This window comes from Colletotrichum destructivum, chromosome 5, assembly GCF_034447905.1.
Source record: "Colletotrichum destructivum chromosome 5, complete sequence".
NCBI lineage: Eukaryota > Fungi > Ascomycota > Sordariomycetes > Glomerellales > Glomerellaceae > Colletotrichum > Colletotrichum destructivum.
The window spans coordinates 1,401,009-1,420,016 of NC_085900.1; the positions used below are offsets into that span (position 1 = coordinate 1,401,009).

Here is a 19,008-nt window from a genome sequence, read left to right on the forward strand (position 1 = left end):
ACAGCCCTGGCCAGTGGAACGTCCGACTGATCAGGGACTTAAGCACATCTCTGCCCGGGTGCCCTGATAACACGGAGTCGTGAATGCTCTGAATCAGCCGCGTTCGCAAAGGCTCGTAATGCGGGACCCATATCCTGTCCCTCCAGCAAAGCCGGCGTTTTCCGTCGACTGTGCACTCCGACAGCATGATAGGGATTCCCCACGTAGAGGGCAGCTGTTTGGCTCCTTGCTGTACAGCGTCCCTGATCAAGTAGTACCGGTTGTTGTTCTCTAACCCAACGTCCCACAGGCTCTTCAAAGGGTCGTCTTCGAAGGGGTTCACTGGTGGCTCAGTCCATTTAGGAGACTCGTCGCTTCCTCCATCAGCGTCCCCGCTTGATACAAAACCGGCCCTGATGGTCGTCTTGGTCTGATCAGGGCACCTCGGCCCCAGGCTCAGTACTGCGGCGCGGTTTACGCGAAGGCTCTTCCGTCCTTCTTTCAACAGCTGTAACTCTCGTCCTTTCAACCTGTCGTCCTCTTCCCCTAGGGGCATATCCTGCTCCCTTCTCGACAGTGCGTCAGGGGTAACGGCTAGCTTCCCGGGCCTATACTGGATAGTGAAGTTGTACTTAGACAGTGTCTCTGCCCATCTAACTTGACGTTCGGTCAGTTGTCGCTTTGTAGTAAAGTACTTAAGGTTGAGGTGGTCTGTGACGATGGTGAATTCTCGGACGCTTCTGAGCTCTGCGTCCCAGTGCTCTAAGCACCGTATTATGGCAAGCAACTCCTTGTCGTGAATAGGGTAGTTGCATTCCGCGGGGAGATTCTTCTTCGAGAAGAACGCTACTGGACGTAGTAGACCCTCTTCATCGTACTGAGAGAGTGTACCTCCGATCACATATCCGGAGGAATCCGTCTCTAGTACGGTTTTTCGTTCTGGATCCCAGTGCGCTAGTACCGGCGCACTGATCAGACGGGCCTTTAGGTCCTCAAAGGCGTCCTGGCACTCTTCAGACCATACGAACGGGGTGTCCTTCTTCGTCAGGGCAGTGAGGGGTCGGGCGACGGCTGAGAATTGGGGTATGAACTGTCGGTAATAGTTGGCAAACCCCACAAAGGATCGGACTCCCCTTACTGATCGGGGCGTTTCCCATAGCTGTATAGCCTTGACTTTCTCAGGGTCGACTCTTAGACCCCTTCCTACCTCGACAATGAATCCGAGGTATTTCACGCTTTTTGCCTCGAAGTCGCATTTGTCGATATCGATCTGTAACCCTGCCTCCTGCAATCTGATCAGGACCTTCTTAACCTTGCTTCGGTGATCTGCGAGCGATCCGCTCGAGTAGATCAGAATGTCGTCGATATAGGCAGAACAGAACTCATCAAGGTAGTCCCTCAACGTGTGATTGATGTATCGCTGAAAGGTCGCCGGGGCCCCAGTTAACCCGAAGGGTGTGACCATCCATTCGTACAGGCCGTACCGGGTGCGGAATGCAGTCTTCCATTCCTCCCCTGCCTTTATCCTGATCTTATGGAAGGCTGCAATAACGTCTAGCTTTGTTAACCACTTGGCTTGTGATACCGCCCTCAGCGTCTCGCTGATCAGGGGGAGAGGGTATCGATCCTTCTTCGTGATTGCGTTCAGACCTCGGTAGTCAACACAGAATCTCAGGCCTCCGCCAGGCTTCTTCACGAAAAGTACGGGGGCGGAGGCCGAGGAGCTGCTAGCTCTAATGAACCCTTTGTCCAGCAGGTCGGTAAGGGTCTTCCGCAGCACTATCAGTTCCTCCCTGGACATACCGTATAGTGGTCCCCAGGGGGCTTGATGCTCTCGGCCGTTGTTGTCTTTTTCCAGGGGGATCTCGTGGTCTATCCCCTTCCTGTGCGGCGGAAGCTTCTCGGCCTGATTACGGTCAAAGACCGGAAGGAACTGGTGATAGTGTTTAGGGAGCTTGTCTCTTGGGTCCGTCTTCTTCTTAGGGGCCAAGGCTTTCTCGATATCCGCGATACTTGCGGCAAAAATTCTCATACCGGTACCTTCCGCCGGGTTTTCCCGTCTCTCGCGCCTGATCAGGGCCATGAACACTGATGCCGCCTGCTTCTGTAGAGGAAACCGGTGATCCTCCTGCCCGGGTTTCCTTCCTTGTACCGTGTGGTTTGCTACTCCAATATGCAGGGAGTTGGTTGCTGGGCGGACGACCACATCATCGTCTTTCATCCAGGATTGTCCAAGGATCACGTCGTCCTCCTGATCAGGGATGACGTAAAAGAACAATCGTCGTCTCTTGTACCCGTCGATGTCGATGCTGGCGTACGTGACGGTGTCTATAGCCCCAGGCACTGTGACGTTGACCTGTTCGAGGGCTCTCGGTGGTATGCTGATACGCGGCAAGCGGAGTTTCGTAGCGTAGGTGTCGCTGATTGTGGCGTAAGTGAGGCACCCGTTATCCACCAAGGCGTAGGTGTAATGGGTGTTATTGATTCCGATGTTAACATAAAAGGGCTCACTATCCATGTTCTTCCTAACACTCCGCCACTCCTTTCTTGCTTCTACCTCCTGGCGGCGCTTTTCGCCAGGAGTTACTCTTTTCCCGAGTCTTCTGAGGTCTGGTCAGACTCCGTCTCGCTCGATTCCTCCGAGCTACTCTCGGCAACAAGCTTAGTCTTGGACTTCTTGACTTTCGACTTCTTAGTCTTTGCCTTCGGAGGTTTCTCTTCTACGTCCTCACAGTGCCGAGCGAGGTGCCCTGGCCTCCTGCACCTATAGCACAGGAAGTCTTTGGTCCTTACGTCCCTCTTCTTCCCTCCCTGGTCAGGGGCCTTGGTCTTACTGACCTTGGTAGGCTCCCAGTCCATCTTGTCGTGAGGTGGTCTTGTAGGGGACTTAGGCTTTGCCTGACCAGGGGTAGACAGCCTTCGTCGCTGCCTCTCTTGGCGTTCCTGAGAGGACTGGTTGTCTAGGCGAGATCCGATCTTCATTAAGAGCCTGGTGTACTCGGGGTAAGATTCCGGGATATCAGCCACGCTGATCAGGTGGCTGCGTAGGGTCGCATTCAAGGCTCCTTCAAGGTAGTTGATTCTTACAACGTCAACCCATTCGCCTCCTCCGCTCTCGGCCAGTTCCTTCTCGAACTTAGGGAGGAAAACAGCAAAGCTCTCGTACTCTTTCTGGCGGAGCGTTCGTAGTCGGCTGAGTGCCCTGGCCTTGGCGTTTGGGTCTCCATAGCAACTTTCCAGGTAGCTCATGAACTGGTCGGGCGACTCTTCTCCGTTTGCTCCACCCTGAGCGTAGTACGCTGACGCCATTGCTTGAGCTGTACCATCCAGCCTGGCGTATATATATCCAAATATATCAGCGTCACAGTCAAAGGCTCTCCTATCTAGGCGGATCTTTCCTTTCATCTCCAAGAACCAACGTCGGAAGTTTTTACGGGTACCATCGAACTTCGGAGGGTCGGGTATCTGGTGTTTTCTTCGGAGCGCGGTTATCGGTTGAGCCTGATCAGGGGGGGTGGAGGTTGCAGTCGTTGTAGGGGTCTCGTTTGGGGTCGTTGTCGGGTGCCTAGGTGCGGCTAGGGCTTGCTGCAGCAGTCGAATCTGCTCTCCGTGGGCCTCTCGTTCGGCCGCTTGGGTGGTTCGCATCTCCTGTAGCTGGGCAGCCAGCTGACTGATCAGCTGCACCAGCTGCTGTGGATTCTCAGATGGTTCGGCATTCATATTGCCCTCCATGTCGATAGCTCCCGCAACACACTGTGTTCTCTGGGGCTCTTCCGGTCTATCCTTTGTCCCGCAACCACAACGTGGTTCTGTTGAGACTGGACGGGGTACTCCTGATCAGTCCTACTCTGATCGGGTCCACGGGTTCTGTAGCTATTTTGGTTGACGGTCCCTTTTTCAACTAAGCTACGAGGCTCTGTCCTCCAGCCTCCGCCAGACCGCTACTTCTAGAGAAAGGCTCCGACGTCCTTAATCGCGCAGACTCTGGCCGTCCTCACTAGACGAACCGACCGTCTAGTATAGAGGATCCTGGTGTTTGGGATCTGAGGATAATGTAACGGTCCAAGGCGTGTGTATTTGCAACAGGCTATGGCGACTACTACGAGTATCCTCAGATGAGGATTAGAAGGGAAGAACAACAAATCTCCGCCTCGCAGCGGCCTGATCAGGGCCATGCGGCCCATGCCGCACTGGCCATCGGATTGTCGGCATCGTGGATTCCGTGGTGGGCCTGACCCGGGGTCGCCCGTGGCCGCGATATCCAGCAAGGCCTCATACGGGCCCAGCCCGTTACATAATACTAGTACCTCCCCTCTTGTAACCTTAGACTTAAACAGCCTACTTAGTAACCTTTTATATATACTAACCTAGCCTTTAGAAAACAGTAGCACTAAGAGCAGTAAAGACCCTAGCACTTCTCTAATCCTTTCTGCTAGCACCCTTTGCAATAGATAGATCTTTAGCTACCCTAACTACTTAGACTGCATACCTATCCTAGACATACAGACTTACATAAAGGAGGAGTATATTAATTAATAAGTTAACCCTTAGGCCTAAATAAAAAGCAACATGCAAAGGAACAGTACCTTTTATCTATTCTTAAAGCCTGCTAATTAGGAAGGCTAGGGTTGCTTTAACTGTAGTCTTAAGTAGGAGGCTTATTATAAGCAGGCGCTAGTATCTTGCGCTCTAAACAAGAGATACAGCCTCTACTAAGCTTTGCAGTAGTAGCAGGTTGCACTTTACATATCTAAAGTGCTTAACTTTTCTTTGTTATCTTTTGGGTGTATGCTTCTGTTAAGGACAACTTTAGAAGGCACATAGGGGATAATTAGAATAAGGTAGTATAGCTTATAAGGGCTACAAGGAGGAAAGGATTATAGGATCTACTTAGCTTTTGGATTTTTAGATCTAATTATGTATAATAGATAGGATTAGCCTAGCTAAACAGCAGGACTTATTAGAATTATTAGCAGACATTAGAATTATTTTTTACACCTTTGCCTACACTTTCTAGAGGACTTTACTTAATTAATTGTGATCCGTTTTGCTTGCTCTAAGTGAATTAGATCTAAGAATTAAAGCCTCTATCTATTGCTATACAACTTTTGACAATCTAAGTGCGTAAGAGTAGGACTCACTTTTGCTCCTAGCCCTACTAACAGCCTGGCAGCGCTGCGCGCTGCTGGACTGTTTCAGTAGGGTAGGTTGTTTTAGTGGGTGCTGCTTTTGCGCACGTAGCCCATTCCAATACTAGTCTATATATAGACTAGTAGAAGCATTCTAGGCTAGCCCTTTATACTAAGGACTTTAGCCCTATATCCTAGATAAATATACTATACTATAAGTATACTTTATATATAATAATATGTATTAATAATCTAGGATTTTATCTTTTAGGTAGAATTATAAATAGAGGGAATTTCTCTCTCTATTTACCTTAGACTTAAGATTTTATGTATGCAAGCAATATACAACCTTTCTACCTACACCTTATCTACCTTATCTTATCCCTATCTAAGATATCCTATCTTATCTACCTACTCTATTCTTACTCCTATTAGCAGAGATGCATTTAATAAGGGATACTTATACTTAAGATCTAGGCTGTTTTTTCTAGATATACTAAGTTTCTAAAGAGCCTAAGACTAGCCTATTAGTCCCTTTACCCTCTATAATACTAGTCTTATCTATGTTCTATTTATTAGATAGTTTAATACCTTTAACTGCTAGTAGATCTAGATAATAGAACTATTCTTAAATTATATTAGCCTTAGCCTAATTTATACATTTAGCATCTATTGCTCTACTTCTCTAAGTGCCTATAGAGGGATTCCTTTAAAGGAATTTAGTTACCTACTTCCTCTTAAGTAGTTAAAGATTACCTAAAATACGCCTTACTAGTTCTCTTAGTTGCTAATAAGTAGAACTAAAGCTTAAGGCAGCCTAAGTAGTAATCTATTTACTAAGGAGGCTTTCTTAGGTCTAAAAGAGCTTCTACTAGCTAGCAAAGGCAATATCCCTTAACTAGGTTCCTTATATATAATAGCAAAGGGTTAGATAGGGGATTCCTTAGGTTAATGCTACCCTATAGATGCTGCATCTACCTACAACATCCTTAAGGGCCTATTAGACCTTGTTTTTAGTATATTGCTTTATAGTATTAATATAAAGGTATGCTAAAAAAATGGTATTGTTTAGAGTAGAATTGCAATTGTTATAATGTTTTAGATTAGAGGGCTCTTATAGTTGTAGTAGGGTGAAGCTGTAGATGACGTAGTTCAAATGCAGGGGTGGTTCAAAAGGGGGGTGGTTGAGTTATATAGGTGTTAGGTAATCATGTGTTGCTATGATAGTGTCTGGCATTTGTCTTTGATCCATGTCATCTGATGTAATTAAATCTAGAAAACACTTCCATGGTATGACCACACCACTGCAAGTAATACCAATAGTGATGCCGGTATCGCACCTTAGAGACATGGAGCTCATGTGGCAAATACCCTCGTCCCGTTCCGTGAGCCTTCACCGTGTCTTGACCACTCTGAAATATCCTCGCCCATCACAGAGCCAGAGTCAGTACCTAGTAGCCATCTTCGGAGTCACCATGAGGCTCGCGCTGTTCGATGGTCTTCTTGTAGTCAGCTTGAGCGTTGCGCTGCGGCTCACGTTGCTCGATGGTCTTCTTGTAATCGGCCTGGGCGTTGCGCTGCGGCTCGCGCTGTTCGATGGTCTTCTTGTAGTCAGCTTGAGCGTTGCGCTGCGGCTCACGTTGCTCGATGGTCTTCTTGTAATCGGCCTGGGCGTTGCGCTGCGGCTCGCGCTGTTCGATGGTCTTCTTGTAATCGGCCTGGGCGTTGCGCTGCGGCTCGCGCTGTTCGATGGTCTTCTTGTAATCGGCTTGTGCGTTGCGTTGAGGGGTTCGCTCTGAGACCTATGAGCCAGAATCTAGTAGCCTCATAGACTAAAACTCACCCAGAATCAAATCGTGGGGCGCAGCCAAGGCCGTGCCGAGCAGAGCAGCAATGAGGGGGATGGAGAAGCGCATGGTCGGAGAGGTTGATACTACAGCTAGTCTAGCCTTTGCAGAGGGGTCAATACTCGTTGGACAACGGGATATAGAAGAATATCCCAGGAGGATGAAGTGTCAGACTTTTGCTCCAGTGTGGACTCACAGAGACAGTTATATGTCGTATTAAACCCTTGTTGAGCGTACTGAACATGCACCGACCCTTTGAGAAAAGGTCATCCGTGGAGTATCGTGAAGGTGCAACGTCAAATTGTCCTTTCTAAGCCAACAAACAACGTCAGCATACCCTTCATTTGAATTCGATCTGCAGAAGCACAAAATACCGGCTCATGACCCAGCCAGTCCTATGATTCGGTCGATACGTGATGTGATACATTCACGTTATCATTTCACAGTGCTTCATAAGCGTGGGGTTTCAGCTTGACATAAGCCATTAACGAATAGTGGAACTCGCATGAGCTAATATGCCCCCGGACTTGTTTCTCTTCAGCATCACGTAGTGCGGAACGATGGGTTGAGGGGCAAGGACTCACGTAAGCCGACATTGTCAAAACGCTGTTGGGCAATCTTCGACAAGCCTGACCTGTTGATCATATGCTATGTACGTGGCCGCACGCTTTATTCAAAACTTTCCTAAAGCCGAAAAGGTGTGTCAGCAGTAATTTAGATGGCAATTCATCCATCAAACTACTGGATTGTGACTTTGAACCGTGTGGCATAGGTCCAAGACTATGGGTGACGCTAGTGTCTCCCGCGCTGTTGATCTACCTGATCTGGGATAGCTGAGCGCTGTCCCAAATAAGAAAAAAGTCGAGCCGTATCTCGCAATACAGATTAGGGTAAAGAGAACCAGTAGGGATATGTAATAATGCATGTGTACTCTGAATCTTGTTTATAGAAAGCTTTCACATGCTTCCCTGGCGTCGCAAGTTTGGTCCGTCCTCCAGACTGACGTACATCTCCGCTCGACAAAAGAAGGGCAAGTAGCTGAGCCCATAGCGTCGGCGATTGCACGCTCGGGTCTGCGCTGCCATGCGTAGCGGGCTCGCAGTGACTCGTAAGACTGTGACTGCAATCTTGTCAGAGATGACACCCAAACCGACGTTTTGAATGTATATTTGAAGCAATTTACGTTACGAAGCTGGTTCCAGGGTTATGTTTTGGTGGTTGCGTATTCATCCTTGTGTACTACTTGCGACTCTTGGGGCGCTAACAGTATTCCTCGTAAGAAACCCGTCCTACGGAAGTCTCCATCACATTCCAGTTTTTGTCTTGCCTCAAGGACTCCAAGATAATGTTTGCGCAGTGGTGTAGGTGCTCGTACGCTACAAGCCTGGGAGGGTATGACGTGCCGTCCCGTATGATCTGGCCCAAGCTGAGGAAGACATAGACGCAGTGGGTCAGATGCTCTCTCCGCTCGCCCCAGAGATCCTTCTGATTGTCCAACGCCTTTTCCCAATTGTCGCCCACAGCCGGCTCCTCGCCGAAAGGATCGATGTAGTATTTCCATTCTTCGGCAGCCAGAAACTCGTCGTTCGCGTAGTGAGGGCAGCTTGGGGGAAGCCACGCCCATAGCAGCTGGTCGAAAGTGCATCCAAGAGATAGAGCATCAGCGGACGAATTCCCGCACAGGCGAACAGGACTCTGGCTCTGCGTATTGATTTTGGTTGGACGAGCTCCAAAGCGCATGCCCAGTGCTGCCAGAACGCCCGTCGCGATGATGGCAGCAGTGGCACAAATGGCTGTTTTCCGAAACGTCCAGGTGAACCACTGTTGTGGCGCGATAGCTTGCTGTTGCTCTTCTTCTCCCTCCGCATGGGAGCTGGTTGGCCGCTTCTCGTCCAAGCTGTCTGTCCCGATCTGCTTATATGGCCACGTCCACCAAGGTAACACTCTTTGGGCCATAGAGTCGACAGGTGGGAGAAAACGGATGTGCATGGCGAAAATGATGACACTGGGAAGCTTCCCCCGAGACGATATCGTGTGCAACTTTCGGCATCAACTGTGTCCAGCCTGGCCGTCAAAATAAACAATAATTAGCCACGTTTTGAGGAGAAATTATCCTAGACGGTGGACTTGCAGTTGATTTCGGGTTGGTTTTACCAGTCGAGTGAATGAACGTTACCTTGGCGAGCAGAATCTGTCACACGTAAGGTCAAGGAAGTAATGCATAACGTCAGCATGAGAAGACTTCGTAGTGGAGATACCATTGACCTCTTCAATCTTCTGATAATTGCAATCATTTTTTATACTCTTCAAATTAATCTACATGTCGTTTCACACAATAATGATGAATATGTTTGCACGCATGTTGTAGGTAACTCTTATGTTAAGAATATGCCGTGAAATCGCGCGAAGTGCCTAAGTTTGCAAGAATAGTCAGGGGTCGGTTTATTTGACTACTTCCTACAAGCTGATGTAAAGGTCTCGTAAGAAATTACACAGGCTCTGAACTCGTCAGCAGGTATGTAATTGGATATAAGCGAGCTGACGTGATAGCAAAGCAAGGCAAACGATTTCCGAAATGTGATGGTTGCCTTCGCAAATTTCGAAAATAACTTTGGAGTGTTCTGTCACGGTTTGTACATGACACTCTGGTAGAATACCATCAGGCTACCATGGATCAGCCGTCAAGACTCAGTATCAGCCCTCGCGACGAGTCGGAAGACGGCCTACTTGGAGGTGACAGCGCTCCAGCCAGAAGAACAACATGCAGTAAATGCAATTCGAGGAGAAGACCGAGTTTCATGACCCTCTTACCATGGATGCTATCCATAGTACTTCTCGCATGTCTCGTGATCCTAACTGTGAGGTCGTCTCAAGGCTGTGCCAAGGCGGGATTCTGGCGCAACAGCGAGTTTGGTGAGTCTGCACCCAGGATATTCTGGCAAAACGCAACACGCCACAAAATGTCTGACCCTTATCAAGCGACAGTAACAAGGGAGCTATCACCCAGTTTCAGAGAGGTCCAGTTCGACGCGACACTGAAGTATAACGAGAGTCATCAAGTCTATCGTCCTGTCACATACCCACCTTACGTTGGGGCGCCGAGCCCAGAAATTGATACTGCCTGGGAGAAGCTTCTCGGAGGTAAATCAAACAACCTATGGTCATACAAATCAGATATCATCTAATGCATATATGTAGCTGTTAACGTGTTTGTTACCCCTGAAGAGCAAAAGCTGCTAGGGGGTGGATTATGGCTCGATCCTGAGACAGGCCTGCACATGGCACAGTGAGTTTTCTCCAAGCTCTGCTCCAAGAAATACTCTGACATGACTCACAGAGTCTCTCTCTTTCATGATCTTCATTGCGTCGTAAGTCCAGTCTCCAGAGCCGAATCACAATTTTGCTCTAAAGCTGACGTTCGGAGAACATGATGAGGAAAGCCCTGAATTTGGACTACTACTCGGATTTGAGGGATCCGACATTGCAGGCCCATATCGGTGCGATACTATTGCCCTCCTTTCCAGTTATCATGGGTGCACTTTGCTAAATGTAGGCAGAGCATTGCGTTGACGCCATCCGTTTAAGTATCATGTGCAATGGGGACATGACACTCATCCCTATTAAGTGGTCTAAAAATAGGAGCTGGATAGTGCCCGTCTTCGAAACGGTCCACACCTGCCGGGACTACGATGCACTAAAGCGATGGTCAATAGATAGGGATGCTGCAGACCCAGACCTTCTTTATAAGAATGCAGAGAGATTGAGGGAGAAGGAGGGTGTTTTGTGGCCGTAATCAATGCCATAATTTTTAGTGTCCCATATACACCGCTTAACTTGTTTAGAATCGATGGAGTTTATGGCTAGAATTTCCAAGTTCCTCGGCAGGCACAATGCAGCTATACCTCTTAATTGACATAAATAAACATTTCGCATATTGTTAACAATGATATCCCACAGGCTAAGGACTTCGCTGCATATTATTGATGGTTGGGTGCCACGCGGCCATCTAGCGCCTGGGATACTGAAATTGGCAAGATGCAGAGAGGCATGGCGCATTCTTGTTGCCGTTTAAATCGAGTAATATAATTCATCATTTCTTCAATTGCACATTTGTTGGTTTCACTGCGGGGTGGTCCCGAGGTCGTGGGAGTGGTACAGGTTCTCAAGTGCCCCAGAGATACTACATAATGTTACTCCAGCCCAGCTACTCCATAATCATGAAGACAATGAATTCGTTCTACGCCTCAATGTGGATGGTCGCATTTCCTTTGTCTGACCTTTCGACTCTATCGGCTACTTCTAACTAATATCTGTAGCAAAGCAAATCAGACTCGGTACTCATGACGTCAGAGACGTGAATATCAGGTGCCATGATGCCCCCAATTGATATCGCATCGCTCAGGGAAGTCTGTGTCACGGCCTCATGCTTTTTGATTTCCCCGTAATCACTGAGCCGTGGGCGCAGATTACGCTGCTGCCACATCCACCATAATCTATCCAATTGGCTGTTCCAGCGCATAGGATTAGCTGTCAGTCTAAGACTATTAGTCCAGCATTTAGTGAACTTGGTCCATACCTATGATGTAGGAAGAATAGTGGATCATTAGGAGCAGTGAACTTAATGAAATCGCCCTGGATGCCGTTTGGGATCTGGTTGTGAGGGCCGTCCTCAAGCTTTACGAAAAAGCTGGCATAGTCTGGCTGTCGAAGAATCTCCTCAATCACAGCAGGCTTTACCTTGTCGCCATTTAGACGGCCCAAGACTTTGCCATCAGTAAAGCCACGCGAGAGACAGTGTCTGTCATCTTCCAAACCGAAAACATCGAGCTCTAAATCGGAGAAAGGCCCATCCGTAACACAGTAACCGCCACCGACAGATTCGGGCGCGGATGAGTCACCATTACCTCCAAACCCCGTGGTGTTTGAAAATACGGGTGAATCGGCGAGAGATTCCCTGCGGAATATTAGCTGACGCGATCATGATAACTTAGGTATATTTAACTAGTTCAATACCAGTCCAGGCTCCAGTCCCAGTACCTATCCATTCCCATTTAGCTCTAACTTGTCATAGGTTTGAGGTTCAGACTTACGTTAAGCTTCCGTTGTAGCCGCATGTGCTTCTCAATTCGTTCTCGTAGACATGAAGCAAATAGCGGTGCCAGGGAAGAAAGAGGGCAGTATTGTGAGCTACAGAGTCGCATCAGTCAGCAAACAGTAGACGTTTGCCACGACAAGGATCGCGGGAGAGGACTCGGTTGGACCTAAACCTCACATTGTGCATCGCAGCGCCCAGAAAACAAAACGCTGGGAGTGGGTCGAGACTTACAATCACCGCCCACTACAGAATGTAGACGAGGGAAATCATGATACAACGAGGTGCCTGCCGGCACTTTTGAGGGCTTCGATAGTAGACATCTCACAGCACTGATGTAATCGGTCTTTTCATCGCTGCTTAGACTGCGCCATTCGCGGCGAATTGAAGGAGCTTGGCATCTTGAATTCTGTGCTTGGTTGAGCTTGGAGATAAGACCTTTTTCCTGGATGAATTCGCCACACAAGAAGCCGGTTGCGAAAAAGAAAAGGCAAAAAATAGTAATTACGAAAGTAGAAGGCCTCTTCGTGATATTCGTCCTTTTCTCAACCGATATGCTCTCTGGATCTTCGATGTCATTGTCCTGGGCGTGAGGAGGCCGCAGAGCGACATAGCGTGCTTGGTTGTAACTCAGCAAGAACATGATGCACAAGTTGTTGTGGGAAAGCTAATAACGACAGGCTACGTGAAAGAGGAGCGAAAGAACAATTCTGTTGTAGCGATAGACCAACGCTGCCAACGGAGGTTCCCGATAAGCTGACGATGTTTATTACACATCCAGCCTTTCCCGAAGATTTTCAAACTTTCGCAGTTGATTTTCCCAGCGTGAAGGGGTAGCGAATTGGCTCATTAATGAGCAAACTGACGGGCTTACTATGAGTCTTACGTGATTCTCCCATCCAATATGCGACAGGTTGACATAAGCAGCGAGGTACATGTAATTGCGGATTAACGAAGGAAAAACGCTCCACATGATTCTGATTCCTAGGCTCCAATTGCATTCAACTTGACCTTGATGCAATAGCAAGGTTCTAAAATAAAGGAATAACAGCTATTGAAATTTTACTGAAATTGCTGTGCAGGGGTGCCCAAATCACACCCCCTCCTCCATCCCTGGACGCGAAACAACCGCAACTCGGAACCGTTATCCATCTCACGGAACTGCATGTTTTAGTAGGGAACTTTGAACCTCGAACCATGAGCTTACAACGGCCCCTCCAACCGCCTCAGGCGCCTCCTCTATTCACCGCGACGCCCACCTCGCTTCTTCAAGCCACGGCGCGGCTCATTCAGCATCTTCGTCTGGTGCAACGCGAAATAATCGAGCAGATTCGGGCAGATAACGCGACTTTTGCCAATGTTATTCTGCCGCTTGTGCACGCTGAGAATGCCGTGGCTCGAGAAGCCCACGTGATTATTTTCTACAAGTCGGTATCCCCTGATTCAGAGCTGCGCAACGCTTCAAGAAAGGCTCAAACGCTTCTTGACGACTTCATGGTTGAGAGGGCCATGGACGACGCCATTTTCACGCTGATCGATGCTGTGCTGCGGAAAGCTGAAGATCTAGATCCGGAGTCTCTACGACTATTGAGAAAGAAGCACAGTGAACATGTGCGGAACGGCTTGAATCTGCCGCCTGGGGCGCAGAGGGAGCGCTTCGCCGAAATCAAAAGCCAACTGAGCCGACTGACTGTCAAGTTCCGGGAGAATATAGACGAGACAGATGACGGGATGTGGCTTACCCCCGAAGAGCTGGATGGATTGCCTGAAAGTGTTATTTCACAGCTGGAGGACGGGCAAGGGGAGAACAAGGGAAGGTTGTTCGTATCCTTTGCACCCCCATCCTTCTACCCGACACTCAGGTTTTTGAAGAGAGCCGATGTTCGGAGGCGCTTCTACATTGCCGGGCACAACGAGTGTAACCAGAATGTCCCAATCTTCCGGGAAATTGTGCTTCTTCGCGATGAAGCCGCTCGTCTTCTGGGGTATTCCAGCCATGCGTCATTTCGTCTGGAGGAAAGAATGGCCAAAACACCTGCAACGGTTAATACGTTCTTGGATAACCTACGATTGAGACTAGCAGGTGGTGGCCAGCAAGAGACCGAAGCCCTGCGGCAGCTCAAAAAGCGGGACGTTGAATCTCGGGGAGAATCGTTTGACGGTCGATTTTTCGATTGGGACTTTTCATATTACAAGCGGGTGATGCTAGCGACTCAGTACTCGGTCGATCAGCAGAAGGTTGCGGAATACTTCCTCTTGCAGGTTACTATTTCCGGCATGCTGTCTATTTTTGAGAAACTATTTGGTCTTGTTTTCCACAAAAACACAACAGACCTTTATGAACATGGTCAAGAATATGTCTGGCATGAGGATGTTCAACTGTTCAGCGTCTGGGATCATGCGAAGCAAGGTGGCGGATTTGTCGGCTATCTGTACTTAGACCTTTTTCCTCGTGAAGGGAAAAATGGGGGTGCGGCAAACTTCAATGTGATACCGGTATGTCCGCGACACACAATCCCTGCTTGCTAACTGGAGATGCTAATATTCCCTGTAGGGTTTCAGTCGGGAGGACGGTACTCGCCAGTACCCTGTAACGGCGATTGTATGCAGCTTTGCCAAACCTACGTCCCAGAGTCCTAGTCTATTGAGGCACGATGAAGTGGTTACCCTTTTCCACGAGCTGGGCCACGGCATCCATGACCTTGTATCGAAGACCGCATACGCCTGTTTTCATGGCACAGAGACTGCCTTGGACTTTGGTGAAGCTCCCAGTCAGATGCTCGAGAATTGGTGCTGGGTGCCATCTCAGCTAAAGGCCCTTAGCAAACACTACTCGTCCCTTTCACCAGAGTATTTACAATCCTGGCAATCGAAGTCAGACGAATGTCAGAGACCGCCGCCTGAGCAGATGCCGGACGACATGATCGAGAGCCTGGTCAGGTCAAGGTACGTGAATGGCGCATTGTTTCATCTGAACCAGCTCTGCATCTGCATTTTCGACATGGCGGTCCACCACCCCGAGAGCCACAGCGCGGTACAGACCATGAATATATCTGCGACCTACAACAAGATACAAAGCGAGATATACCCGCCAGATGGCCCAGAGGCTGTGGGCTACGGTGACGAATGGGGCCATGGCTATGTCCGCTTTGGACACTTGGTCGATGAATACGACGCGGGATATTACAGCTATTTATTGTAAGACCAGAATAACCCCTCTAAAACGCATCTTTCGGGTTATTTTCTAATACAGTTGGCGCTCAGTTCCAAGGTGTACTCCGCCGATATCTTCCACACTATTTTCAAGGCGGATTCAATGAATGCAGAGGAGGGTCGGAGATACCGATATACTGTCCTGGAAAAAGGGGGGAAAGAAGATGAGATGAAGACCCTTACAGAACTTCTAGGCCGGCAGCCCAACATGGACGCATTCCAATTGGAGCTCGGTCTTGAGTGACGGAGCTGCCTAGGCAAACGTTTTCCTAAGCAAAGAAACCCCAGTCTAGCCATCTAAAATACTGCTTTGAATGCACTGTTTTAAGATTTATATACCTTACAAGTATCTGTTTTATGGATGAACCGTGTTTTTATCTTCAAATGTAGGAGGGCAGACCCTTCTGGGTATTATTGTGTGAAAATTACTGTGTATTCAACGACTGTGGCAACAATGACTTGTTGATCACTGCAACAGGTACTGACCTTTTCGAAGCCATCTCCGCAACCCTTGCGAGCCCTTCGCGGTGACTCACGGGCATGCCCAAAGAGTACCTCACTGCCAGGAAAGGCTCGCAGGTGGTCGTGGCCATCGTCAACCGTGGTTGTCAGGAAGTCAAAAAGTCAACATTTGCCATAGCCGTGTTAATGGCGTATTTCGAAATGGAGATAATGGTTCATGGGATTGAGTGCGGGATGTGCGCTTTTACTGTGTGTTCAAACTGTGTGCCTTTTAAGGCGTCACACTTTGTCCTTACTACCTAGTTAGAAGGACAAGGAGCTTACTCTGTCTAAATGTAGGAGGGTAGTAGATATACTTTTCCATATTATATGAAACAATCAACGCTCCAATATCGTGATATTGGACACAACCGGTCTTTATGAAGCTACCTGGCTGCTCATTTGATGCCCCGACTGACTTAACTCGCATCGATCGCGGTGGTGGTTATATTAGACTCCCGTGTGAGGTGGTACATCGTATGCTTCCTGCCATACTTCCGTGTTGTTAGTATCTGATGAACAATGCTGCTCATGAAGCCCATGTTTGAGATGTAAATCAAAGCTTTTTATAACATTTAATGGAGTGTTTTCCCTGCCTATCATTGTCTCTATCCGCTACTTAGGCTTTCTCTGTCCTTAGACATGTTGAAATTTCTATAAGCATAGGCCTCGTTTCAGAGCAGCACGGCAAATTTCACGAAGCTCCCGCTGGCGGCTCCTGAATCTTGCTAACATGGTGGGTATATGATCTCCACGATGCTTCTGATTGCATCTGGTTCTGCCATCAGAAGAATCGTTTTCACGCAATGGTCCGTATGCCCTTGCTTGATCGTCTCCGCGTCCGTCACCCACCCATGCACCAGTGCTCTATTCAACTTCTTCCACATATACAAACAGTGTGCCCAGTGCCAGCGATGCGTCGTCCAGATAAGGCCAGTCTGCGACCCCAGCGTGTCAGGATCATCCAGCAACGGCTCGGTACCGTTCGGGTCCCGGAAATAACGCCACGGATGTACAGCCGCGAACTCGGCCGCCAGCTCGTGATCGATACACCGGGGCGGCAGCCAGGCCGTGGCGATGATGTCGAAGTGGCAGCCTCGCGCCTTTGCTTCCGCCGGCGTCTTGCCGCAGGGGAGCGGTGTGAACTTGTGCGACCAGGTCAGCTGGCCAGAGGGGAAGGATTTGCCGTCGGCCGTCAGGACGGCTTCACGGAGGTCGGTGGGTGAAGGAATAGCGGTGCTCCGCCCGGAAAAGAAGGCTGCGAGAATCAGGGCTGTTATCAGGATGGACCAGCACAGCCCATATATCCAGCGAGTCCCCGTCCAGCGTTGGGGAGGCAGGTAAATGAACCCGGCTTCGTCATCTTCGTCGACGTCTTCTTGGTTACTGGCGCCATATTTTCCAACCGGGTCGATTGGGACTGGTTGGTTCGGGTGAGCGTCACGTAACATCTTCAAAAAAGACTGAGGCTTCCATGAAAAGGGTGGCATTCTTGATGCCCAGTGAATGCAAGAATTGAGGGTCACTTTGATAGAGCCCGGTGGATGCTTTCAATGGCCGAGTTTTGTGCGGAAGTCAACCAGCAACTCCAGAGAAGCATACAACCCCCTGAGCAAAGCCTACCAGACCATTATCAATAACGTTCCTGTGCTTATTCAAATTGCATCAAATCATCGTTTGTTAACTGACGGAGGTCTAACTATTGACTTACGTCAGACCTCAGATGACGTGATATGCTCTGAAATACGTCGCTCCTGGCGGGTTGTGGATCCTGATGTTACGTTACGTTACGTTATGTTGCTGCCTCCTTATATAGTTGGGACTTGCTAGGCTAATTGCTGAGAGTTTCTTCTTAGTGGCTTTCTTATGCGATCTTAATCGGCAGATTCAAACACCGATCTATTCTTTTCAGTTTGTCATAGTGCGATGTCTCTTTCTGGAGATTCCTCGCGTCCAAAGAAACATCAATCACTATGACAGAAGGGCAGTCCTTTGAAGAAGAATCGGACGGCTTGTTGGGTCTGTCGAAAGAGGTAACGCACAAAAGTCGTTGGCATGATAGTCTCGCGAGATATTTTACTTTTATTTCTGTTTTATTGAACGGTATCTTTGCTGGGCTTGGCCTGATATACTGGATCCGGATAGTCCTGAGCACGCATTCATCATACGAGACCGGGTTCCACTCTGATCTAGGTGAGTGTCTTCTCAACCCAATCTTTCTGAGCCTAATTTTAAACACAATCCACAGAAGCAATTAAATCACACATCCGATTGGCGCAGCATAACTTTGCAGGAGGTGTAGAGTTGGACAACGACGGGAGCTTCTTCACAGACCACGAGAGCCATCAATATGTTGCGACCCCTTCCCCGGACGTCGACCACGCGTGGAATAAGCTTCTGACTGGTGAGTCTTGATTTGGCACATGGATGTCGACTTTGGTGCATCATACTCATTCGGATAGGCTTGAACATTGACCTAGAGTGGCCGGGAGAGAAGCTGAGTGGGACAGCTTTTCAATGGCCAGAGTCCGGCCTCTATTTTACTGGTCTCGAAGTGTTCCACTCCCTACATTGTCTGGTTCGTTAAACCTTTCATTGGAGACAACCTATGCTCTGACAGTAACGCCTGAACTAGAACCGACTCCGCCAGGCTCTCTATCCCGAATACTATCACGTCTTCAACAATTCCAACGACCCCTCGCGCGAGGACCATATTGGTAGGTACAAAGAACAATGTTGCGGTTTGACTGTTCACCAAGTACTAACGAAGAAGGCCACTGCATCAACCACCTACGGCAAGCAATCCAGTGCCATGGCGATCTCACGCCGATGGAATGGAAGCAGGTCGGCAACAAGATCATTCTCAACACACAAACGCGTCATACGTGCAGGGACTTTGACAGAATCCATAAGTGGGCGGCGCAAAGGCAAACCAAGTTCGAGGATATCGAGAGCATTAATAACGGCAGCCTCTTTGTAGTAGATTGATTGAAAGACACCTATTAGGCTTAAGATTGATCAACCTATCAGCGAGCCCTCGAACATCGCGTTGACATCAGTATGGATGATGCTTTGATATAGAGATATGATCCAGCGACGCAGAGAGTGAAAGTTGTGTAAGACGATACGGAGAACACGTAAGTTTTTGCAATGCTGCACAGTGCATATCGCGAGGAATCATCCAGTCATCGTTAGTTTTCCATGGGGACGGGAGCACTCACTTCGGTGGTTGTTATACCAGAAGAAT

The 19,008-nt window shown here is 48.7% G+C and overlaps 6 protein-coding genes across 6 annotated transcripts; 2 read left to right on the plus strand and 4 right to left on the minus strand.

Moving 5' to 3' along the window:
* Positions 1-6,318: 6,318 nt before the first annotated feature.
* On the minus strand, positions 6,319-7,287 carry CDEST_08016 (uncharacterized protein). Its single transcript, XM_062924175.1, has 2 exons — positions 6,952-7,287; positions 6,319-6,903 (listed from the first exon to the last, which is right to left on the minus strand). Exons 1-2 carry the CDS (start codon positions 7,022-7,024, stop codon positions 6,560-6,562), a joined length of 417 nt encoding a protein of 138 aa, XP_062780226.1. The 5' UTR covers positions 7,025-7,287; the 3' UTR covers positions 6,319-6,559.
* A 928-nt stretch (positions 7,288-8,215) lies between these two features.
* Positions 8,216-8,944, minus strand: CDEST_08017 (uncharacterized protein; the record flags this gene model as incomplete). The annotated part of the gene is made up of 1 exon (XM_062924176.1): positions 8,216-8,944. The coding sequence occupies one exon, from the start codon at positions 8,942-8,944 to the stop codon at positions 8,216-8,218; it is 729 nt and encodes a 242-aa protein (XP_062780227.1).
* A 2,314-nt stretch (positions 8,945-11,258) lies between these two features.
* On the minus strand, positions 11,259-12,690 carry CDEST_08018 (Putative tyrosinase copper-binding domain, di-copper centre-containing domain superfamily; the record flags this gene model as incomplete). The annotated part of the gene is made up of 5 exons (XM_062924177.1): positions 11,259-11,460; positions 11,532-11,909; positions 11,969-11,992; positions 12,046-12,142; positions 12,282-12,690. The coding sequence occupies 5 exons, from the start codon at positions 12,688-12,690 to the stop codon at positions 11,259-11,261; spliced, it is 1,110 nt and encodes a 369-aa protein (XP_062780228.1).
* Positions 12,691-13,140: 450 nt separating this feature from the next.
* On the plus strand, positions 13,141-15,504 carry CDEST_08019 (Putative peptidase M3A/M3B catalytic domain, neurolysin/Thimet oligopeptidase, domain 2; the record flags this gene model as incomplete). Its single annotated transcript, XM_062924178.1, has 3 exons — positions 13,141-14,543; positions 14,602-15,245; positions 15,312-15,504. The coding sequence occupies exons 1-3, from the start codon at positions 13,245-13,247 to the stop codon at positions 15,502-15,504; spliced, it is 2,136 nt and encodes a 711-aa protein (XP_062780229.1). The 5' UTR covers positions 13,141-13,244.
* A 985-nt stretch (positions 15,505-16,489) lies between these two features.
* On the minus strand, positions 16,490-17,212 carry CDEST_08020 (uncharacterized protein; the record flags this gene model as incomplete). The annotated part of the gene is made up of 1 exon (XM_062924179.1): positions 16,490-17,212. One exon carries the CDS (start codon positions 17,210-17,212, stop codon positions 16,490-16,492), a length of 723 nt encoding a protein of 240 aa, XP_062780230.1.
* Positions 17,213-17,633: 421 nt separating this feature from the next.
* CDEST_08021 (Putative mycotoxin biosynthesis protein UstYa) lies at positions 17,634-18,789 on the plus strand. Its single transcript, XM_062924180.1, has 5 exons — positions 17,634-17,954; positions 18,010-18,165; positions 18,224-18,339; positions 18,397-18,478; positions 18,535-18,789. Exons 1-5 carry the CDS (start codon positions 17,735-17,737, stop codon positions 18,747-18,749), a joined length of 789 nt encoding a protein of 262 aa, XP_062780231.1. The 5' UTR covers positions 17,634-17,734; the 3' UTR covers positions 18,750-18,789.
* Positions 18,790-19,008: the final 219 nt, after the last annotated feature.